Here is a 24,887-nt window from a genome sequence, read left to right on the forward strand (position 1 = left end):
TAGTCTTCTGTGTTGGCATTATGTAAAAAGTATTAGACTTTTAACCATTAATCACTACTTAAATATTACAATTTGAACAAGAAAGTGAAAGAGCTTCTGAGTTAGAACATTTTATATTCTGAATTTGTGTGTTTCAACACTTCATTAAATGCATGATATTTACGGTAAAATAAAACAGTAGTAGAGAATAAACTATTTAAACAAGGCCATAGTTTGAAGGCTGCATGGTTGAGTCTGAAATAAATATCAAAAATAAATATAAAACTCTATGCTTTAATGGTGTATTATACTGTACTTAGGCTATACTATTTTATATTACTGTGTTTGTTATGTTAAACTACATTACTGCTAAATTAACTACGCTATTACATCATGTATTATGTCTCTATATCATTAGTGTATTTTACGTTATGATCTAATCTGACATTAAAATCATCAGTCTAACAGCTCTTTTCATCAGCCGCGCTCCAACCAATCAGCGCACACCTCTCCTGCCACCCCGACCAATCAGCGCTGTCCACGAGGTTCAGCTCCAGAGGGGGCGGGCACTGTCTAGTCCGGTTGAGATTTCCCTTCGACCAATCAGCGGTTGACAGTTGACAGGACACGTCAAACATTCCCTCTCGCTGACCAATCAGCGGCCGAGGGGGGAGGCGGTCTCTGCTCCCCAATATCCCATGTGACGCTCCTCAGTAGTTCCCAGGCGGTCACATCCAAGAGCCGGAGGTGAGTAAAGAGACCGATAAACGTCACTTTTTACGGTGAAACACAGCGGGAGAGGAGCGATTTATGAGAAACGCTGATTCATTTGAGCTGTCCGCGCGCCGATTATTTAAATAACGTCCGATTTTAGCCGTTAAAAATAAAGCTAGGTGTCTCAGAGCATGCTGTTAGCATTGCGCTGAGTGGCTAATTAACTACAGGTGAATTCAGCTAGCCTGTTAGCCTGCTGCCTTGGCCTACACTAACATTTACGTCACATATTTAATAAAATATTAAATGAGACTACTTCTTACGCAGCTCTTTAAAAGTCTACTTGTGTTTACTACGTTAGAAGATGAAGTTTATTCAGCTCGAGCTTCGTTTCGTAAGCAGCATCGCAGCTAAGCTAAGCTAGCTGAATCAGACGTGTTCGTAACGGAGGAAAGTTGTTCCTCTAAGGAATCTCACAAGAGATTAATGTGTTTATTAAGAACATAAATGTCGGTAGAAATGTTTTTGTAAAGTGGTGTAAATGACAGGCTGGTAAAAATAAATCATTAAGTGTGCGAGGAGTCAGTTAGCATGTTAGCTTCATCTCTTCTGCCAAACCTAGTGGTGTTTTGTAATCAAATGACAGTTAAAACACAGATCGCCTTACTTAAAAAATGTAAAAGAGAAATGTCTAAAGATACCAAATGCGTGAGGATTTCATGGAAACGAGTACAAAATGAAGCTAGTAACTAATAATTATTTACAACCTGTCAGTTAGTAATCTTTATTAATCATTCACTTTCAAACCTCCACCACTACTTCACATTTTCCAAAGTGATGTCTTCGATGTCAAGTCAGTCCCCACCCCCCAAAAAATATATTGAGTCACAATGATTTAAAGATAGAGAACAGAAACAAAAACTGGAAAAGCTGCAACATGAGAAGGGATTTGTGCTTGTTTAGATAATTAAAGAATAACTAGTTATCACTAATAAGAAATAATGATAAGACGATTAATTTATCATTAAAACACTTCACTTTTCTGTCAATCAACTGATTGTTTCAGTTCTAAAATGATGCACAAGACATCTAGAATATTTATTTTGGACTCAACCATGCAGCCTTCAAACTATGGCCTTGTTTAAATAGTTTGTTCTCTACTACTGTTTTATTTTACTTTAATTATGCATTTAATGAAGTGTCGAAATACACAAATTCGGAATATCAGATACTACTTAAACTGATAAAATGTTGTAACTTAAGAGCTATAAAGGATAGTTTTACTTGCTTGTTCAAATTGAAGTATTTAGTAATTACTAATGGTTAAATGTCTAATATTAATCAAATATCTGATAGCAACACACTTATTTTTTCAAATAATACCCGACTAATTGTGATTCACTAGTTGGTTGTGATCTCTCTGAAGGATGGCACACATCGATGGCCCCTTTTTTAGAAAAATACAAAGCAAGACCCTTAAAAATTCAGAAAACAAGAGGTATTTAAGTGTTGACTTTAGGCCTGGATTTAACAATTAATTCACTCATTGTTTAATGTCTTCATTAATGTCTCTCTAATGAAGTCTGCAGGGTGGAGAACATTTTGTCCTCTTAAAAGTCACTGTTAAAAATAATATGAAATGCTTATCACAAGTTCCCCAAAGACCACAAAGGGATGCATTTTGTTTAGTCTGACCTCACGCACAACACCAGAACCTGTTTCTTTAAGTAATGAGATATTTGGCAGTGATTCAAAAGTCTGGAACGGGTTACTGAAGGCTGTCAGTCTGCTGTTGCAATAAATCCTCACATTTAAGAAGCTGGAAGCAGCACTTAATCGTCACTTGTCTCAACAATTGATGACTAATGAGTGTGTTTCCTTTAAAACAGTAAATTAGTTTTATAGGATGGCCTTAGCTGAAGCTCCAGCCCCTTAACAAAGTCAGAACCAGGTTTGTATGCCAGAAATGAGCTTTAGTGAGTTGATTTATAGCCTCAGGTTAGGATCCAGTATTTCCAGTGAAGGCTGCAGCAGCCTGACTGGTTCATCCTGCTGGCTTCTCTCAGAATTATTCAGTGGCTGTGTCAGGACGCCGCCCGCTTTGATCTGAAGTCATTCAGATGGAAATTAGCTCCACAGATTACTGTGGGATTACAGTTTTTCACCTGAGTGTCCAGTTGAGCTGCATAGTTAAACATGTCAACACTGGATGGCAGCACTCTGCAGAGTTTCACCCGTTAATTACGTTTTCAGGCTTACGTGCCTAAAATTCGCCGACCTGAAAATGACTTTTAAGAAGAAAGATCAAAATCTTTCACATGAATTAATGTAAAGCCATTTGGATTCCAGTCACTACACCGACACCCAAATAAATCCACAAATTGAGTTGCATCGCCGCTTCTTCTGTAAATTTGCTGAAGTCTGAAGGTACATCTGTGGGTTTGATGACAAGGTCCTAAGATCTCATTTAACTCAATAGATAAGCTGAGAGTGGTAATCAGTTTTGCGAAGTAAAAAAGCATTTCACAACTTGTGTATAAACATCAGCTTTATAAATGTTTTCATTTGTTTCTATAAGTGTCGTGAAACGTATTGTTTTCTGCTCAGTAACAGCACATTCAGTCGTTCTTGTTCTGAAGATACAGTTATTAGAAAATTTATTTAATTTCTTTCTCTATTTTGTTGTTTATTGTGACCAGTGCTTGAGAAGAAACACCTTTTTTCCAGTTGCAAATTGAAAACCATATGAAACCAACATTTTAAAATGATGTTTAAAGTACAAATGGCACACATTTGTACACACACATCAAAAACTGTGGCTTGATCTCCTCATATTTTCTCATTCAGCCCTGGAAATTAAATGCTGGAGGAGATGAAGAGAACGATTTAAAACATCTTTTAGCACCTAATTGGGATATTTAAATCGAAAACAGTGGTGTTTTCTTAAGCTCCTTAGAAGTTTGTAAAGTAACTGCTAAAGGGAGAGATGAGTGACAGATTTGTGGCCGAGGAGCACAGTCAGTCATTCAGTGTTTATATTCCTCACTTCATGAAGACGAGGGCTCCTCACTGTTTATTTCTGTTTAAATAGTAACCTGCCCGTCCTGTCTGTCTGGCAGTTAACTGATGCAGGCTGATAAAGGCTCACTCCACTGTTTTTAATGAGCTGCTCACAATGCTGGTAGAATTCTGTCAATCATCTCCACGCCCGGAAATGACTCAAACAGGTTGATTTAAGTAAGAAATTTTTCTCTGTTCAAGAAAATAATCAAATTCTCTCAAATGAATCAGACATTAATACAAAACCAGACATGAATTTCACCAGAATAAAATGCAGAAGAGTTTGAGGAAGCTGGCGCATTGTTGGTTATACAGTCAGTAGATATATTGTGACTATCAGCTTAATATTGTGGTTCAAACGTCTTAAAGTTAGTCTTCCTCTGCATATACACAGATACAGAACAAATGTGACTGTACTAGGGGAGTGATATGATGCTGCTTTTTCATCGGTTTCTAAATATCTCGCATTTATAATCATGTCAATAAGAAATAAAATAAAGTCTAGAATCACCAAAAATTCAGGATTTAATTTGGTGAACATCTTTACAGAGAATAAATAAGCCAGAATCTGAGCAAACATTGGTTTGAGTTTGTATTATATTAACGTAGAGATTAAACAATTAAACAATTGAGAGCTTAATAAATTTCAGTGTTTTAAATGCAAAAATGACCAAATATCATGCTGGTTCCAGCTTCTCCTGTGTGAGGATTTTATGTTTTATATCAAAGTGAACTGAATATCTTTTAGTTTTACACATTTAAAGATGTCTCCTTGAAGTCTAAAAAATGGTTGTATGGACATTTTTAAACTAATTTTACTGAATCATTTTTAATATGTTGATCTGTTCTGTACATACGACGACATTTCCTCCATTTTCTTCCCGCCCGTTAAAGAGTTTTTTGGGGGAGTTTGCCCCTTATCGCATGTGAGGGTCAGAGGACAGAGGGTGTTGTGTGCTTTAAAGCCCTCTGACACAATATATCAATGAAAATAATTGTTATTTGCAGCCTTCATATCAAATGCTGCAGACACATTCGAGTCACTCTTCAGAGAGCACTTTTTCCCTGCCATCAAACCCAGTTAGCAACCAGTTTAGTTATCAGACTGTGAATCAGAGGGGCAGCAGATGTCCTGCAGGCTAAACGCACTCTAATATCAGATTAACTGTAACTCCAGACCTCCATCAGTCTGGGTGGAGAACAGCAACTTCAGCTGGTTTCACTCAGATGATTAAAGACAGGCTGTTGTTTTATCAGCCCATCACAGAGACTCTAAAAGCCTTTTACTGTAACAGGATGTGGAAAACCATATTTTAATTTATTTCAATCCAACAGGCACCATCCTGCTTCCACAGATACTCACTCTGGCACCAAATGTGGATGAATCTGCTGCTGAAAGTAGTCCCCACAAATGCACCATTTCCTCCTGTGTGTTTGATAAAACCTACAGTGAGGATCAGGGGAAATTACGAAGACATTTTAAAGAGAATCATATTAATCTTTTTCATACTTCAATCACAGTTTTAAAAAGTAGAATTTTAAGAGAGCTGAATCCCCAGTTTCAAATATGGAATCGATAATTAACAGTCAATAGCAGCAGTTTGCCTTTAATATGATAACTGGACAACAGGTTGTGTGATAAATAAATGAAACACTGCTTTTGAATGCCGTCTTTATATATAAATATTATTGAGTAATGACTAGTATACTACTACTTGGTATTTATTTTTATGATGTTTAGTGAGAAGCTGACTTTCATGTGAGAACCTTGACAACAACCAGCTGGATTATTCGCTAAATAAATAAATAAATAAATAAATAAATAAATAAATAAATAAATAAATCTGTGATGATGGTGCAAACATATCTTGTGCAGGATTATCTAAATACAACCCCAAAGTTTAAATTACAGAGGATTTTATCGCAATGTAATCACAATATTGGTCAGAAAATCAAAAGGATTTTCCCAGTTGAGCCCCAAATGAGATTTGTTGATGATAACAAAAAATAAATAACACCAGACTGATCCTTTGAGATGAAGCTCACATGAGACTGGGATTGTTTTGTGTCTTGTTGCTTCATGGAGCCGATTCATGGTCAGCAAAACCTAGAATATATATATAACCTGCAGCCCAGCAGAGTAAGAGTTACTCTAGTTAGTTGGTCTTAAATAAGGAAATAGTTGATTTTCCTTTTTGAGGATTAGAAAATAGAAATTTTAATTTTCAATTTGCTTGATTAACAAGATGTTTTATAACAAAGCTTCACAGGCTGATTTATTTGAGCTTCAACTAACAATCATTTAATCATCGTTGAAAATGATTGTTAGTAATCATTGCTCGTAGTTGTTTGGTCAGTAAAATATCAGAAAACACCAGTTTAGTTTCCCAAAGCTAAAAGCAACGTCCTTAAATGTCTTGTTTTGTCTGACCAACTGTCCAAAACACAAAAATACAGACTGAATCACAATCTGTATTTACAGTCACTTAGAGCTAGAAAATCCCTGCGTAGCGTACATAAAATCCAACTGCGCCGCGCAAACGCTGCCTCAATTAAGTTTTTAGTGACCTAAAATAGGCCCACCAAAACAAAACTCAGTTTAAGTGTACGCTATATTCAGAATATTTTCTTTACCTCGCTGTCAGACAGCCTTTCGACCGGGAATCAAAGCCATTATCTCAAAGCCACCAACCATTTGACTTAGCGGAAAACTGAATTGGTGGTAGACTTTTTTTAAGATGGTTTAAAATATTTTTTTTCCTGTGGCCCTGTCCCCAGCTGTACATTGTTTAGTGTCCGTGCCGGTAGATTTGGTTTTTGGACGGTTGCAAAGCAACACAGTACACAAAATAAGTACAGCAGAAACATCAGATAGGTTGGAAGACTGTGTTTAACTTTATGTTTTTAAATGTTAAAGACATCATCGTACTCCAGACTGTACATTTTCAAAGGAGGTGTAACATTTTCACTCTGACGGTTTTCACTGCAGCCAATTCCTTCAAACGGCACGTCGGCACCAGGCCAGATGGCTTTGATGCTAAGCTAACAGCTAGTGCTGGTGGTCACAGTCATCACTTCACTGCCAGGCGGTTAGCCAGGCATGCTAATCCTGCTGCAGGTTAATCTGATTAGCTGCCAGCAGTCTGCTGAGTGATATGTGTGGCAAGTTAACATACTCAGACAAAGACCAGAGAACTGCAGGATGATTCTTTCTTTTATAAATCAAGATAATATTTATCTGCACGTATTCAACGGGTCCTTTTTGTCAGTTTCCTTGAATGAAGTTGTGAGTAATTATTTTCAGATTATGCTGGGTTGTCCCTGCAGAAATTTGTTATGCTGTCCATTTTAAATGAGAGTATTTACAACATGTTTTGTGGACTCTGTTTCACTGTTCATGTACATGTACAGGATAACTGATACAAGAAAACACTGGCTCCTAAAACAAGTTAAAATATGTCTTTAATTTGTTGACTGATAGGCTTGAAACTTTTTCAGTATAATAAACCTTTAAAAAGCTAACAACCGAGAGAGGAGGGACACGAACTCAGCACAGCACGTTTGCCGCAGCAGAGGGCATCCATTATAATCAAATGAAGCTGCTACACTGACCACAGGAGCCGCGCTGGCATCGTGTGGCTCTTCTCTATATTTATGTGGCTTGTCTGTTATTTTTTCTCTGTGCACGTCTCCGCAGCTCTCCAACAGGTAAAAACTACCCCCCAAAAAAAGAAAAATTAATGTTATTGTACCAAGGGTAAAGTGAAGCAGCAGAGCAACCTTGTGGGTATTTTTACATTTCACATTAAAATAAATTAAATCAGTACATCCTGTAGTTAAAATGATCCAGCCTATGTGCTTCATAACCCACCATAACCAACTACTTTATCACTTGGCAAAACTCAGTACACACAGTGAGGATGGCAGCAACCACATGCTGCAAAGACGGAGTCTGTGTAGCAGGTAAAAACCCAGCTCCACCTACAGTGTGTGTCACGTCTATACCCCATGTGTTTTGGCTGTACGGTGGATATCCGCACATCGTTTCTACTTAGGCTAGGTACCAAAAACAGTACTTAAAAGGGTGCTGACCTAATTACGTTGGTACGATTGTGTACCGATTCACATTAAATCAATCAGTGCCAAATTTCGTTATTTAAGAGTGCACCTGGGTGAGAATGCGAGGTCCATACAGGATGTGAAGTTACCGCATAGCACCCCAAAGCTCGGAGCGCTATTCAGTGAGCTGAAACTACTGTGTCTGGTCTAATTTTTTAATTTTTAATTTTAGTAATAGCCTTGTTTAACTGCTGTCTGTGATTGTGTTCTTTTAAATTATGTTCTTATTCCACATATTTGTTAGTTGTCTACACAGAGAGCGAGAGTCAAGCAAACAAACACATTCACACAGACAATCAGAGACTTAGCTCTACCTGTGATTAGAAAAGAGCAGAGGAGGAAAGAGACAAAGGAAGACAATGTCATCCCTCCATCTTGTTCAGAAATTGCAGTTTTGTTATTACAGAGTGTAAAGTATTAAAAAAAAGGGTACTGTTGGGTACTGGATCTGAATTCTAGGTATCAGTATCTGCTGAAATGTGAATGGTATCTAACCGTAGTTCAAACTGAGCAGATTCTCCCTATTTTGGGCATTTGTTTATGTTTCAGTAGTAGTTATGAGAACGGTATTCACACATCCAGCTGTGTCAGACTCAGGTGGGAAAATGGACTTTGAGGTGATAATTACAATAATAATGTGGAGCCTTTTCTATAATACCTACCGTTCTTTTATGACTGTGAATTAATATTTCAGATACAATCAAGTTGCCAGCAGTCAAGTGAATGTTTGTTTATTCTGTTGCGGCGTGTTTAAGACACAAAAATATAAATGTTTTTCATGTTTTTGTGTTAGTTTGTTTACAAAATATGATCACAGGATAATAAGCAGGTCCGTTATTGTTTACACAGCTCAGGAAATTATCTGTTGTCATTATAGAGTCTGAAATTTTCTGTAGATGCATCTTTACTTTATTTACCTGTAAACAAGACGTTTGTGTAAACCTGCCACAGGTGTGTGTGTCTGTGTGTGTCTGGGTGTGTTGGTGTAATGAGTAACATGCAGCTTCAACAGTGTTAATGTGCAGAGTAAATTGACCGTGCTCTAAATGTTTGTGTGTGTTGTGGGGCGCTGCAGTAATCCCATGGGGTGTAATCTCATTAAGGTTGCGTGTCCTGTGGGTGCTGGTTGGTCACCGTGGCGATGGATGGTTGCCAGAGAAACACACATTAACAGCCTGTGCTTGTTAATGATGGAGGGACAGAAGTTTTTTACTGTCTTTTATGAAGCAGTTATTTATGGAGAGTTCGTCGAGCTCTAAAATGCAGCAGGAGACGTGAGGTGTTGTGCAACATGAAGACGCCCTGCTGGCTGCTTTGATGCTATTTAACCTGCTGAGAGTAAAAACAAGCAGCTGGAAACAGATGTGCTCACTCCCTCCTCTTCCTCTCTCTCTCTCTCTCTGCAGACTATGGATCAGAAGGTCGGGTTGTTCGTTCTTCTGGCAGCGGGCCTCCTCTGCCTCAGTTTGGCCCCTGTCTCTCGGGCCGAGGAGGACCTGATTGAGGACGGTCTGGGTGACGACATGGACGTGGAGGACGAGCTGGATCTGGGTTTGGGCGGAGCTGATGATGAGGAGGAGGAGCTGGAGGGGGACATGCAGGATGAGGCTCCATCTGAGCCTAAAACTCCTCCCACACCAAAGGTAGGACGCACTATAAGAGACCGTACACATGCTGCGACTTAAACTGCCTGTGTGCGACTCTTGTGCCCAGTAACAGCCTACTTATCAGAAATCCTGAGTGCAGAGCTGATCATCTTCCAGAAGCTGTTTTGTAAGTGTGTATCGGCCTAAAATGTTCTCCATGGGACAGATGTAAAGCTTTTGCAGCCCTGCCCTCCATTTTTATCATGGACTTAGATGCTACTGTGTTCCCAAAGCTCAACTCTGTTTTTCAGGGTGCAGCTGTTGCACCCTGAAAAACAGACGCTCAGGAACGTATGCGCATCACAACGGTGTCACTCTGAGCGCGCCTGCTGTGCGAATGTTGTTGGTGAGGCCAGCTGCAGACAGCTGGCATGAGGTTTTGGTCCTCTTGCCATTGCAAATACGCAAAATCTGTATTAGATAGAATAATTTATATGAAACAACAAAAATGCAGATCTTTTAATATCAGTGATTTTTTTTTTTATCTTGTTGAAGTTTATTTGTGGAGTTTTTCTGAATAAAAGGAGTCGTATGTTGTAACACCCTCTGAGGCAAATGTGTGATTTTGAGGCTGTATAAATACAATTTCCGTCACTTACTGCTATCAATGGAAAAAATACCGATCTGCCCTAATTTCTGAACATTTCATTTAATCCATGAGGATTTTTTTATGTTTCCTCAGGAAATGTTTGTTACTCATTAACCAGCCACATCAGGAAGTCAGTTTGATAACAGAGCAGTGAACTAACCTGCTGATCTACTGACCCGCATTCACACTGGAGACAACCAGAAATACACAAGACTCCAGTTTGATAACAAACCAGTTTCTTTTTTTAGAAGTAGAATAATTCAGTCTAAAATGACAGCCTGAAACTTTGCTTCCTGAAACTTGAAGACCGTCTAAATAATTTCTGTTTTCTTGACTGAACAGAAACCGCCGTAACAGCAATGTGCCTAAAAACCAAACATTTCTTAAATTACTGAAAAATAGGGTTTCGAAGAAGAAGAGCAGATCGTTTCCAGAAGCCAGAAAAAGATTATTCATGATTAATATTAATGCAAACATTAATAGTAAACGATTTATTCAGAAATTTTGCACATTGGAAGTTACAAATGAATAGTAAATGGAGAGAAAATGCAGTTTGGAACAAGAACAAAGAGCTGACTGTGTTTTATGGCATTTATGGTCTTAATTATGGTCATTTAATTAACAGCTTGTTAATCAGCAGACGTCAGATTTGCTTCTACGGGAGAAAACAGAACAAAATAAATCTGCTGTTTGTTATTTTAACATCAACTCTGTTCTTTCTTCTTCGTGTGCAGGTGACCTACAAGGCTCCAGAGCCGATGGGGGAACACTTCATTGCTGAGTCTTTCGACCGGGGGACACTGGACGGGTGAGCGCATGTTACACAGTCATTAAGTGTTTAGATTTTAAATATGAATGCATGATTTTCTCCTGTGTGTTTTGGAGATGTGAGACCTGCTGCTTGTCTTTGATCCTAAACTTAGCTGTGTGTTGGTTTCAGGTGGGTGCTGTCCAGCGCCAAGAAGGAAGATGCAGATGAAGACATCGCAAAGTATGATGGTAGGTACAAATCTACAGTGTCTTAATGACGATGTTTGCATGAACACTGTAATTCCACTATTATCCACTGTTGTGTGACAATATTCTGAATTTGATGTGGGTCAGGGTTAGTAAGCGGCATATTCTGTATACATATTCCAAATTTTTGCCAAATGAAGCATTTTCCAGTTGAGACATGGGGTTTTTACCGCAGTTTACAGCTCACAACCTCTTGCCTGTTTACAGTCAGCTCTGTGTGTTGTCATGGATACACTGTACACAAAGCAACTAGTTGACAGTTTGAAGGCTGGGGTAGAGATACACGCCCACAAAGAGAGCACAAATTTCTGGTTAGAAGGAGAAACACACCTTCTTGTAAACATTATGAAAGACTTGGAGATCAGCCGTTTTTGGATATGCACAAATGTGACAACACCAACCTTTTCAAGAGGGTGGATGAAGGAATGGAAGAGGCAGGCTGTGTTTGTGTGATCCAGCATGTCGGCCATCTGTGAGAACCCAAACGCAAAGACACAAACTGACCCAAGCAGCTTCGGTTGTTTGACGTGACATTCAACATCTTGGTGTCAAAGTAGTTTTACATTCATTCACATGATGACGATGGTGATGATGTAATTAACAGGTAAATGGGCGGTGGAGGAGATGAAGGACAGCAAGCTGCCCGGTGATAAAGGTCTGGTCCTGAAGTCCCGAGCCAAACATCACGCCATCTCAGCCCAGCTGCTGCGACCTTTCACCTTCGACAACAAGCCCCTCATCGTCCAGTAAGAAGACGACTTTCTCCCCTGTGGTTTTCATAATGATTCATTTTACCTGTCAGGTGTTTGCATCGCTCTCATCTCTCTGTCTGTTTGTGTTCAGGTATGAGGTGAACTTCCAGGCGGGAATCGACTGCGGCGGCGCCTATGTCAAGCTGCTGACTCAGACTCCGGACCTCGACCTGGTCAGTTTGACTCATTACGCACAACACACACACACACACACACACCTGTACAGTCTGCTGTTACTGCACTTACAGCTGTGATGTAATGTGAATCCCTCAGAGGGTTACCTCAAACTTCATCTGTCGACTGAGACGCTGCTCAACCGTTTGTACGCAAGAAACTGTGTAATTAGGTGTTGAAATATGACACAAGATGTGCAACAACATTCAGTAACTGCAGTTTTAAATATAGAAACTTTACAAAAACAAGGGGAAGATTTTACTTGTAAAAGAGTATTTACGAACTGTGGTATTGCTTCTTATATTGAAGTAAAAAACCTGAGCACTTCTTCCACCATGGTGACAGAATACTGTTGCATGACTTTGATATTTAAGTTATAATGAGTGAATTAAACATGGAGAGGTATAACACAGACTTTAAACTTCCAAGCAGTTAAATTAAGTCTCTTGTGTTTTTGTGTTTCTTCAGCACCAGTTTGTGGACAAGACTCCGTACACCATCATGTTTGGACCCGACAAGTGTGGAGAAGATTACAAACTGCACTTCATCTTCAGACACCAAAACCCCAAAACTGGAGAGTACGAAGAGAAACACGCCAAGAAACCTGACGCCGACCTGAGGACGTACTACACCGACAAGAAAACTCACCTCTACACACTAGGTAAGAGACACACCAACACTCCTAAACACACTGGGTAATACACACACACACACACACCTCTAAAACGCATCTCAGCTCAACTTTAAAGGATACCCTTAGCATTTTTGAACCTGACCTGGACCGTATTTCCCCGTGTAAATTGATGGAAGAGACTGATGTTAACAACAGCTTTCAAATTGAGTGAAAGTTAAAAAGACACTTTAGCCACTTGTGATAATAATCTGAACTTTTCAATAGTTAAAATAACCACTTTAATGGACATACAGTGATGGTTTTTAGTTGCCCCTCGTGCTTCCATTGCAGCTCGTTCTGCAGCTACCGGCTGCTGCCAGCTCCATCAATGCTGGACCAATTTCAAAAATTGTCTCTTTGATGAATTAACACGAGGAAGTCGAGTCCAGGTTGATAAATGCCGAAGTTATCCTTCAGTTAAACAGCACCTTTCCTACAAACATGCAGCCTAAAGTGCTTCACAAGGCAAAACTGGAATGACAGACACAATTTAAAGGATAACACAAACAACTAGACATAAAGATTGCAAGACAAAAAACAATTAAAACAAAACAGAACAAACCAATAAAATGAGGTGATTAAAGGTCCATCGAATATATATATATATATATATATATATATATATATATATATATATATATATATATATATATATATATATATATATATATATATATATATATATAAGTAAATAAATAAAATTGAATTAAAAATAAATGGGAGGGATAAAATAAGGTAAAAACCAGTGGTTAAAACTTAAAAATCAAGACTGTAGTGTTGTTCCACATTAAAAAGATAGGTCTTTAATTTACACACTGGGTTAAGACGCTCTGTGGACAGCCGCAGATTCGTACCATGCACACACATGTGGTTCCATTCATACTACAACCAAGAGTCCGCATCACTTCATCGTTCCAAGGATGTGCATCTTTCCATCCACTCCATTGCAGTTGGTGGCAGTTATTCCTTTAAAGATAAATTATATTAGTGCGGGTTAAGGCGGATCTTCTCGCACAACCTCTCTTCAGAATAAGCATCCATTATATTATCTGTTTGCTGCCCAGTCGATTTTGTAATTGGAGCATGTGCAGTCGTCGTGCCCCCTGTGTACAGTCCGCACGGACATATGAGGATAAAGACATTCACGTCACGCGGACCAAAGCCAACCCTCGCGATGCACAGGCGTGGAAAATATGAAGCTAGCTCAACACCCACACACATTAATGACCGTCCAGGTGTGTAACTCACCTCTGTGTCGCCCCCCCAGTGGTGAACCCTGACAACACCTTCGAGGTGCTGGTGGATCAGACGGTGGTGAACAGCGGCAGCCTGCTGACAGACATGACCCCTCCTGTGAACCCCCCCGCTGAGATTGAGGACCCTGACGACCAGAAACCAGAGGACTGGGACGAGAGGCCCAAGATCCAGGACCCCACCGCCACCAAGCCTGAGGACTGGTCAGTACACGCATGTACACACACACACACACACACACACACACACACACTTTATCCACCATTCATCATTTTGTCCGTTGATGTTTGATCAATCTTGTCGTGTGTCGTCAGGAAAATTGTGACGAACTGAAGTTTTGGACAAACACGTTTGACACAACATGAAGTCATATTTATTTTTAGACATGCGACAGTGTGGGATGAAAAAACAGACTCAGTGTGCAGAGGCCTTGACTGTCAACCTGTTTTTAATTCTCGCATTATTTACATTTAGTTTTTGCACCTTATTGATAATCTTTTTTGTTCATACTTTGTTTTATTCGCACTCGTATTTACACTATATACTCTCACTTTGTGCTGCAGCTGCTGCCCAACAGTTTCCCTCTGGATAAATAAAGCATCAGCTTATATATAATACACGATGAAGATGATGTGTTGTTGCTGAAAGCTCCAGAAAGAGATCATTAGTGAAAAGTTTGGTGGCCTGTTCGCTTCTCTGCTGCACGAGCACAACATCGTGAAAATAACTGGAGTTAATGAAGTCTCGCTGGAGGAACATTCTTGAGCTCTACATCATGTTTCATCACACAGTAATGTGTATTCATATATTTGTCTGCAGGGATGAAGACGCTCCCGCTCAGATCGCAGATGAAGATGCAGTGAAACCAGACGGCTGGCTGGACGACGAGCCGGAGTACATCGGAGACCCCGACGCCGTCAAACCTGAAGACTGGTGAGTCATGTTCACCTGGTGTCATATCAAAGTCAGAAAACACTGATGAATAAAAACTGCTCACCTGTCTGCCTGTGCTTCCTGTCTGACAGGGACGAGGACATGGACGGCGAATGGGAGGCTCCTCAGATCCCTAACCCCGCCTGTGAGACCGCCCCCGGCTGCGGCGCCTGGAAACGACCAATGATCGACAACCCCAACTACAAGGGCAAGTGGAAGCCCCCCATGATTGACAACCCCAACTACCAGGTGAGTTTGTGAACCCCCTCCTCACAGAGAGGCGTTCAGGTGCAGCTGTATTTGGATCAACAGGTGATAATCACGTTATTTCCCTGTGACCTAACCTCGTCTCTGTCCTCAGGGCGTGTGGAAGCCGAGGAAGATCTCCAACCCGGCGTTCTTCGAGGACCTGCAGCCATTCAGAATGAGTCCGTTCAGCGCCGTGGGACTTGAGCTCTGGTCCATGACCTCCGACATCTTCTTCGACAACTTCTTCATCACCAACGACCGCAACACTGCAGAACGCTGGGCTGCTGACGGCTGGGGGCTGAAGAAGGCTGCAGAGGGCGCCGCTGAGGTGGGTGCAGGAAGGGAACTACACAGCCACCTACATAAGACATGAGGTCATCAGTAAATGTGCAGTGAACAGGGAAGGTGGTTTCAGAGAGGGAAAGTGCAGAAGTTATATTCTGTCCTGCCTTGGAACAACGTGCACAAACTGAGGTGTTGAAAAAGCAAACAAAATAAACTTGCAGTTAAGAAAGGGTCAAGGTTCAGCTTTATCGTCCTCCCTTCCGCACACAAACAAATATTTTCACTTGAAAGAGAATAAAACCATAAAATGGGCAATAAAAGAGAACAAAAGCATATAAACTCAGACGTGAAGGTGGCAGGTTTTAAAGCACATCACCTGTTTCAGCAGCCAATCAGCTTGCAGTGAAGTCCGCTGGTCAAGTCAAAATGACCTTCCTGTCAACGTTACAGATCAGAAGCACAGAGAGTTGTTGACTAGAGATGATAGGCCGTCTCATGGTGGTCACTTCCTGTCAACGTTACAGATCAGAAGCACAGAGAGTTGTTGGCTAGAGATGATACACCGTCTCATGGTGGTCACTTCCATGTGTTTGTGTTTGTCAACATGTTAAAGACTGGAGGTTTTTGTCTTCTGCCTATAAAACATGACCGTTAACACTGTGATCTGTTTGTCCTTTGTTGATTAGTATTCATGTGTGTTTATATTTCCTGTTTTTGTGTATTTGTTAATGTTTTTGTATTTATGATGATGATAATGTTGTTGCAGCCCGGTCTGGCAACTCAGATGATGAACGCAGCAGAGGAGCGTCCATGGCTCTGGATCGTCTACGTCCTCACTGTGGCTTTACCACTCGTCCTCATCATCGTATTCTGCTGCACTGGCAAGGTAACACACACACACACACACACACACACACACACACACACAGAACTGTTAGCTCGACAGATGAGCCCTTGTATCTTGAGGGCAAGGCAGTGATGACATCACTTAAAGCTTAATGTACCTGGACTGTTCTGTGAAGCGTCGTGCAGCCTGCTGTCAGATGTCTCAGCCTGGTGTGTGTGTGTGTGTGTGTGTGTGTGTGTGTGTGTGTGTGTGTGTGTGTGTGTGTGTGTGTGTGTGTGAGACTGTCCACAGAGGTCCTCAGGATCAGATCAGGGTCAGTTGAGTCTCACCAGCTTACAGGAAGAGTTTAAGGAAGTCGGACACCCAAACCAACCCAGCACCGCCTCCTCAGGCCTGGTGACTGACGCTGCTGCTGTTGTTAGAGTAGCTTCACGTGTTTGTGTCTCTGTGCTGCTGGAGTCTGTTTGTGTTTCTGTGGTGCTGTAGTGTAGACAGATATCTGCATTTTTGTCTGGTCATGTGTTTTCCTGGAAAGTCCTCGGTCTCCAGAAACAGTCAGCTGTAGGGCTGGGTTAAATAATCAATTCATCCAGTTCAAATCGATCATTTGTGTGACCTGATTGATTCATAAAATCTGAGATCTTTTAATATATGTGCGAAGCCTTAATCCCGTTAATCTCGCTGGAAGTAAACAGGCTGTAGCGTTAAATTATTGATGACCTTAGTATTGAGAGGCTCCGACGTCATGGGCTCTTATCTGTAACTGTTAGCATACTGTTTTATATTTTGGTGTCAGTTATTATATTTCTGCAGCAGCCTTCACTCAGTATTGTGATGTCAGGAATATGGTTTATTTTATTTACATTTTAGACTTGTTTCCAGTGAGATATTAAGTTTATATTGTGACTTTGCTGTTTTTTAATATTACTGTTGCTGCTCCAGGAACAACATGTAGTTATAAAATATTCAGTTTTAATCCTGTTCTAAATTTTTTTTTTTTTTTTTAAATAATTCCTTGTAAAATTTACAGTGTTAGTCCTCTGAGAACCTCTTTCACATTTTAGCAATAATTGATATTGTAACTGAAATTTCCGTAATCAAATCAAATTGAATCGAATTAGAAATCGTATCAATTCAGGAAAGCAGTGGCGATACCCAGCCCTGGTCAGCTACACGACTTTATTTATTTTTCTGCTACAAGACAAGAAACTGTGCAGATTTTAATTTGTTGGAGTATAACTGGAAAGTACTTTTACACAAGTACTGTACTCAAGTACAAATTTGAGGTATTTGTACTTTCCATGATTATTTTCTTATGTTACTTTCTACTTCTACTCCACTGCATCTGTCTGTTGGTGCTGTCACTATCGTCTTAAAAAAACAATATTTAAAAAGTATTCATGTCTGCTACAAAGTTAAGACACAGAAGACGAACATAAAGCAGACTCAGACATGAAGTAAAAGATAGAAACAATTTTGTTGTATTTCTCATGGAAACATTTCCTGTTAAACAGCTAACTCTGTCACGGCGATGTTCTTTGTGATTTTTCATTCGCACCAAATTAAGTAGTTTCTGCACAACGTGGCTGCTTTAAAGGGCCGTACACATGCTGCATCTTTAACCGTCTGGAAAACACGAGGTCGGGCGCTGGGTGCTACTCTTGTGCCTTTCTGTGCCAACTTTCAAGGGCGCAGAGGCACGTTGTGTCTGAGGTTGCTAAGCAACCATAACCAGCATCATATCATAACTACTACTACGTGCAAAAGGAAACGTGCATCTACTGCTAGCTTGCTAGCTTGCTAGCTTGCCTAGCAGTAGATGTAGATGCCTAACTGATTTTCAGAATGGACCCGTGACCCACTTTTGGACTGCGACCCACAAATTTGTCAACTGAGACATTGAGTTGCAGATTTCCAAGTGGTTGAAGTAGGACTAAATTGTTTTCTTGTTGTTTTTGTTTTGCAGAAGAAGAGCACACCGACACCGGCAGCAGAGTACAAGAAGACAGATGAAGCTCAGCCCGACGTGAAGGAAGAGGAAGAGGAGGAGGAAGAGGAGGAGGAGAAGGCTGAAGAGGCAGAGAAGAGCAGTCCAGGTTACTACTACGTTTAGATTTGAGGAAACTCTTTGTTTGTTCCTCTCTGTGGTTTCCTGCTGTCTGTTACTGTCTGTCTCACTGATTTACATCTTTGCTCTCAGCTACAGAAGAGAAGAGTGACGAAGAGGAAAATCCTGCAGAGAAAGAGGAAGAGGAGGAGGAAGCAGCAGCAGCGGAGGAGGAGGAGGAGGAAGAGAAGGAGGGGACAGCTGAAGAGGTGAGGGGATGAGTTTTAATTTATTCCGTGACAGAAGATGTTCAGCACCAAAACTTAAAAACTTGTGCAGTCTGATATCAGAGTAACGATACGCTCAGGTGCATTTATTATGTTAAGTTTTCATCCGTCTGTTGGAGTTTAGTTAAAACAAACAGCAGTGATCAAGACTGATTTGATATTTGTAGTGAGGTGATAAAAAAACAGCCAATTAAGTGAGTTATTTCCAACACAACAGATCTAACACACAATGACAGAAGCAGCTTGTTTGTTTAGGTGTCTGTGATTTTATGGTTCTGATATCAAGAAGAATATTCTCTGATATCTGTCTCTGTCGCAATATGGCAGAAAAATCACATGTGAAGCCATCAAGCTCAACTAACTAGAAACTAATTTTGTTGTATGTTTTTATTTGTCTTGCCTAGAAGCATTCATTAAAATAAGTATTCAGAACTTTTATGTTAAATTTTATTTTTAGATTCATTCATTCATTTGTAGTTATTTGGTGTCATGCCTTTGGCTCAACTCCCGGGGGCACACTAAATTATATATACAAAAAGTACAAGTATCAGCAGCAAAGTAAATTGTTCTCTGATTACTCTGCTAACAATAAACTGTTGGGTAGTTCCATATTAAATAATAATACATAATTTATAAATTGTTCATATGTTTGATGTATAAAGTGATGAAATGAAAAGTAATTATAGCTGTTAGATAAATATTGTGGAGTTTTTTCCCTCTGAGGCTTTTCCTCTTTGTTTCAGACTAAAAAAGCAAAGTAACTTCACAGAATGTCAAGAAAGGAAATAATCTAACACATACTTTCCTTAATAAACAGAGAAATACAACCTTACACCTTCTGAACTTCTTTCACCAAACTCCAATTTGTTTATTCGCCTTGTTAACTCGTAAAACAAACTTCATTCAAACTGGACAGACACCAAATAAAACTCATCAAAACCATCTTGGTTCGTCATTCCACTGTTTCACCAATCACCAGTTCTGGTTTGGTTGAAATAAATCATTAGTTCATCGATTTATTTATCACCCAGTGATGTACTCAGCCCTTGGTCCAGTCGCCCAACCCCTGTACAGTTCCTCAGTTATGTACTTAATTATTATCACTTTAAATTGTAACAGAGTATTTTGACAGTGTGGTATCAGTACTTTTACTCTACATGGTTCCCATATCCATAAAAAACCTGGAAATTTTTAACTTTTGTAAAAGCAATGACAAAACAGTTTGGTGTCAGTGATCCATGGTCATGGAATACCTTGAAGAGTCATGGATTTGCAGTCATATTTTCCAGGTTTGGAAAAGTCATGTTGTTTGTCAAAATCATATTAAGTTTTGGAAAAGTTTAGTTTAGTTCATTAGGCTCCCCATTAGCTCCTGCATTGCAGCAGCTATTCTTCCTGAGGTCCACCACAAATATATCTTATATTGACAGTGCACAAAAACAACTCACACGTAACACTTAACAAAACAGCAGGACGAGACTAAAACACTGACACAGACAGACAGACAGACAAGACGGCTCCTGGTAATACAATAATTAAGATGTATACTTATTCGCGATTTCATTTGGTAAGTAACCACCAGTTTGGGGCTAAATTTTGTTCTGATTACATGATCATGCTCCATTATTGTAATAGTAGACCAAATATTTACGTGATACTATAAGTCATGGAACTGTGTTATGTATAGTGAAATTGTCACAGTAATCTTCCACATAATGTAACATAACAGCAGATTGATTTTCTGCAGCTGTCGATGTAACGTAGCTCTAATATGTGTTGATGTGTGTCAGTGTTTCATTTACCATTGCATACATTTCGTCAGTTTCTCACTGGTCTGTCTCCCCCTTCATGTACGCCAGCTAGCTGAAGTTATGTTTCAGTAGAGTTTGAATCTGATGTGTTTGAAAAACACCGGGCTCATGGGGCAAGAAAAAAACCCTGTTTATTATGGGTGCTAAAATCTCAAGGAAAAGTTTGGCAGTGTTGTCCATGAAAAAAATGTGGGAACCCTGACTTTAGTAAAAGGATCTGAATGCTTCATCCACCGCTGCAGCTCAGAGCTCATGATTACGATCTGAACAGTATCAGAAGGACTAGAATGAATGTACCTTTGAGAGTCACACAGTGATTAAAACAGCTGCTGGTGTTGATGTCGAGTCAGCAGCAATAAGCAGTGATGTGCAGCACCAGTTATTTTCTAAACCTCTGAAGCTGAAATGTTTGTCTGCAAATTACCGTGTTGTTAAAATCAGCTGTGATCTCATGTTTCCCAGGATGAATGAATTTCACGTCTTCTCTCCTCTGTAGAAGTCTGAGGACGACATTCTGCGGAGATCTCCCAGGAACAGGAGGGTCAGAAAGGACTGATATCTCTGAATCCACAGCCCTGACCTCAAAACCTCCTCCCATCTCCCCCTCCCCTAAAATATCTCCCCCATCTCTCCTCCTCTTCTTCTTCTACTCCTTTGCTCCGAGGCTTTGAAGCCTAAAATGGAACCCGTGGAAGCAGCGAAGCCGACAGGAACGTAATCAAGACCTCCGATATGGACGCCTGCTCATGATGATGATGATGATGATGATTCCAGTATGAACAGAACTGAGTTAGCGTGATTTAAAGGATTTTTTGTTTCTGAAAGAGATTAACTGAGATAAACTACAACTTCCTGCATCATTCCTTAACAACACCTGAGCAGACCCAAACCCACGGGACCGTCCCGTCTGCCGCACCGCCACCGCCACCCGCTCACCGCTCAGCACCACCCTGAGCTACCAAGCCCCGCCCTACCAGCAGCATGCTAAATTAGCTCTCAGCTCCTGACAGATGCACCCACAAGTTAGCCCACAATCATGAATAAACCATCTTCCTGCTTGTGCTACTAAAAGCATGCTAATTAGCCCAGTGATAGCTGATTGGGCTACCAACCACGTCTTGCTAATGAGCTCACCTACAGGCTGCTAATTAGCTGCTAACAAGTCTCTTGACAGATGGAAATTTGGCTTTCAACACCCACTTGTTAGCCCAGAAACTGAGGTAGCCTACCATGATCCTGCTTTGGGTTGCTAACAGACTGCTAATTAGCTTAATAATTAAGATACAAACAGTTAGGATTACTCTGCAGATAGTCAGGGAATTAACCCACCAAACATCTTGTTAAATAGCCCACCGACTTGTTGCTATTTAGCCAACTATCAGGCTGCTAATAAAATTGGATAATTCACCAACCACGAGCCTGCTAATTAGCTCACTCTTAGGCTGCTGATTAGGCTAACAGTAGTCACAGTTATCCTACAGTCAGAATTTACCAACCAAAAGTCTTGCCAATTAGCCTACCAACAGTCTGCTAATTAGCTCACAATCAGGCTGCTAATTGGGCTAACAGTAGTCCGAATTATCCAACGCACAGTCGGAGAATTCACCAACCAGAAGCGTACTGTAATCCCAAGTAATTAGCGTCAACGTTAGTTGCTAACAAGCTCACAAATAATTTAATCTACTTACCAACAATTAGCTAATTAGCTTGCTGAGAAGCTAATTCGCCTACTAACAGTTGGCTCATTAGCCTTCCCAGATTTTATAAATTAGCTAGCGTCCTAAATCCTAAAGTGAAATTCACTATGCTAATATTTAAAAAGGAAAATGACACATACTGTTTCTTTTTTTAATGTCTTGTTTTCTTGTCATTTGTTTTGTTTTGAAGCTGTTGGCTCCACACATGGCGCTCATGTTTCCTCAGTATTTCTGCTGTGTGTTACTGTCCTGATGGCGGCAGGGTGGAAGGTCAGAGGTCAAATATGTTGGAGAGAACGTGATAGAGCTGGATTTAACTGTACGGCCCTGTATCCACCAAACTTTTATTGTACCTGCTTGAAAACACTAAGCGCTCTTTGGGAAACGCCCAGCTGGGCGAGTCTGAGAGCGCTTTGGAGGCGTAGCGGGTTTTTTTTTTTTTTTTTTTTTTTTCAGTGGAGATAATTTACTTTCGTCTGATTGCTATGACACGGAATATCTGCGGAAACCTGCTGGTCTGGAAGGTTCATGAGAGGAAATCTATATTAATATGTGACCTGTACATTATCATATTTGTCCCCCATTATTGATGTTGTTCAGCTCTTGTATGTGTACGATGTGATGGTTTGTATTCATGGTATTTGTCACTTCTCCACTACCTAAAGTTCAACAACCAACTGATGTCTCGTCACGGCGCTGGCGTTTGTAGCTCTGTGTAAATACGTGGTGCTCCCATTGCAAAGAATTAAAAAAAAAAAAAAAATACGCTGGCCCCGGGAAAAAAAGCATTGGTGGACACGGCCCCTAAATGTCAGTTACAGATGAGTGACAGGTGTGTGATACCTGGCACTGAGGTGGAACTCGTCAGACCGGTTTTGGCAGCAGGTACTGACCACCCCTCGGCTTGTTAAAGACATATTAAAACCTCATATCTTCAGTTGTCGTTTTGGTGACGTTTATGAAACAGGATACTTTGGAGATAGGAGGCCTTCACCCTCTTTAGTCCATTAGCATTATAGATTTTTCCCGTTCGAACAAACATGACAGCAGCTCGTTTAGCTCTCTCTGTCTGAGGTAGGACTCTCATGGATTCAAGACAAGGATCTGAGATTGTTTTTTTTCCCCCAAATCACATCTCAGCTTCTGAATGACATTATTTAATAAGGAAACTCCCTGAACGTTCAGGTGTTTTCCTCTTTCTTTACCTTCTCTTGTTTCTGCTGGTACTGTTGCATTTCAACATTCAGGGGATTGGAATTATTGGTAGTTACCTCTTTTTTTTTGTGCATGGTGGTTTTGACTGCACCTGTGCATTAACCTGGGTTGGAAGTGTACGCCTTCGTTCACATCCAAACTCACTTCTTGTTGCTTTTGTAAAAATAAATCCTCAGAAACAGTTTGACGTCACAGAGCAGGATGAAGCTCTTGTGTTAAAAGTTCCTTTGGTCAGAAAATGAGCTGCTGTCGTCTTTTGTTTGGACTTTAAACTTGTCACGTCAGCAGGTGGACAGACACCCAGTCCCTCTTTCATCGACCCCATATGAAAAGAAAAAGGCACTAAGGGAAAAACTCAGGCGCTTAACCCTCCCACCTGTCCACCTGTGGCACCACAACACCTCCGCCAATCACAGACGCTCTCCTACATGAATCCGTGTCGGAGTTTAGCCCCATGTTTAAAAAGAGATGGCACTTGAGCGTCACAAAGTTCCGTCTTGACTTAAGGGAACGTTTGACAAAATAACCTGAACTCAAGCTTCACTTATTGCTTTTCTCCAGAGCTTTTAACTGCATATTGTGGTCTTCATCAAGGGATGGAGTTTGCCGAAAGATCACTTGTGACAGAAGTTTCACACTCTGCGAACTTAATCCCCTGATGAAGCGCAAGAGATGAAGTTGAAAGCTTGTAAGTGAATCTTGAGTCAAGACAAAACTGAAACTCAAAGTTTAAAATATTTTCAACATGTCAAACCCATTTTTTAATTCATGGCTGTCCTTTATTCTTCTATAGTTACCTGTTAGCATCTTTAATTTGTTGTGCGTCATTTATGTGCATACGACATGTAATGAAGTCAATCATGGACGTTTTTGAAGAGGAAAGAATCCACCAGGTGTCGCCAAAATCAAACCAGAGCTGAAATCGTAATTGATTACATCTGCTGCCTGCCGCCTGACGACCACCAAAACACGGGCAAATGGCCTGAAAGTGTTCACAGAGTTACAGCAAAATATCTGTGTGTAGTTGGTGACCCCCTGACCTTCACTCTAACGCCACCATCAGGACAGTTCCTCTCCACAAGTGGTAAAAACTCTCCAACGAATTTTGTGATCATGAAATAATCTATGAACTTGACATGCAAAGATCCTAAATTATGTTTTTTTACTCATTCTGAAATCATTGAAGGATTATAAATACAGAAGGTAGATCATGAACTGTTAAAGAGGCTTTACGACAGTGTGACTGAGTGAGCATCATTCTGTGGTGTCAGTGTACAGTTTAAAAAAAAAACCTGAAATAAAACTGGTTTTGTGAATCTTGACAATGTGTGGAAACAGAAAAATAACTCCATTAGTCCAGTCTTATATCCATGACGTGACTGTTGATGTGTCCTCTCTGTATGATACTTCATTTTTCAGGACTACACACTAAAAGGGTCTGTCGATGTCATTCAGGTCAGGATTCCCGTCAGTGATGATCGAGCTGTGTAGTGATTGGCTGATGGGCTTTGACAGGCTAGTAAATGGTGGGCAGAAGGG

The 24,887-nt window shown here is 40.4% G+C and overlaps 1 protein-coding gene across 2 annotated transcripts; it reads left to right on the forward strand.

Moving 5' to 3' along the window:
• Positions 1 to 591: 591 nt before the first annotated feature.
• Positions 592 to 23,749, forward strand: canx (calnexin). 2 transcript variants are annotated; one of them, XM_033632887.2, is made up of 15 exons: positions 592 to 726; positions 9,279 to 9,515; positions 10,842 to 10,915; positions 11,048 to 11,106; positions 11,729 to 11,870; positions 11,968 to 12,049; positions 12,519 to 12,711; positions 13,991 to 14,180; positions 14,797 to 14,910; positions 15,003 to 15,159; positions 15,272 to 15,487; positions 16,211 to 16,330; positions 18,258 to 18,387; positions 18,492 to 18,607; positions 20,933 to 23,749. In XM_033632887.2, the coding sequence occupies exons 2-15, from the start codon at positions 9,282 to 9,284 to the stop codon at positions 20,990 to 20,992; spliced, it is 1,887 nt and encodes a 628-aa protein (XP_033488778.2). In that variant the 5' UTR covers positions 592 to 726; positions 9,279 to 9,281; the 3' UTR covers positions 20,993 to 23,749. The 2 variants fall into 2 exon arrangements, with proteins under 2 accessions (XP_033488778.2, XP_078025708.1); XM_078169582.1 differs by having other exon boundaries at positions 18,498 to 18,607; positions 20,933 to 21,937.
• Positions 23,750 to 24,887: the final 1,138 nt, after the last annotated feature.

Source organism: Epinephelus lanceolatus, chromosome 7, assembly GCF_041903045.1.
Source record: "Epinephelus lanceolatus isolate andai-2023 chromosome 7, ASM4190304v1, whole genome shotgun sequence".
Taxonomy (NCBI): domain Eukaryota; kingdom Metazoa; phylum Chordata; class Actinopteri; order Perciformes; family Serranidae; genus Epinephelus; species Epinephelus lanceolatus.

Coding starts and splice junctions, on each gene's coding strand:
- canx (XM_033632887.2), top strand. CDS start 9,282: ATGGATCAGAAGGTCGGGTTGTTCGTTCTTCTGGCAGCGGGCCTCCTC. Junction 12,712..13,990: donor AACTCACCTCTACACACTAG/GTAAGAGACACA, acceptor TCGCCCCCCCAG/TGGTGAACCCTGACAACACC. Junction 14,181..14,796: donor GCCACCAAGCCTGAGGACTG/GTCAGTACACGC, acceptor ATTTGTCTGCAG/GGATGAAGACGCTCCCGCTC.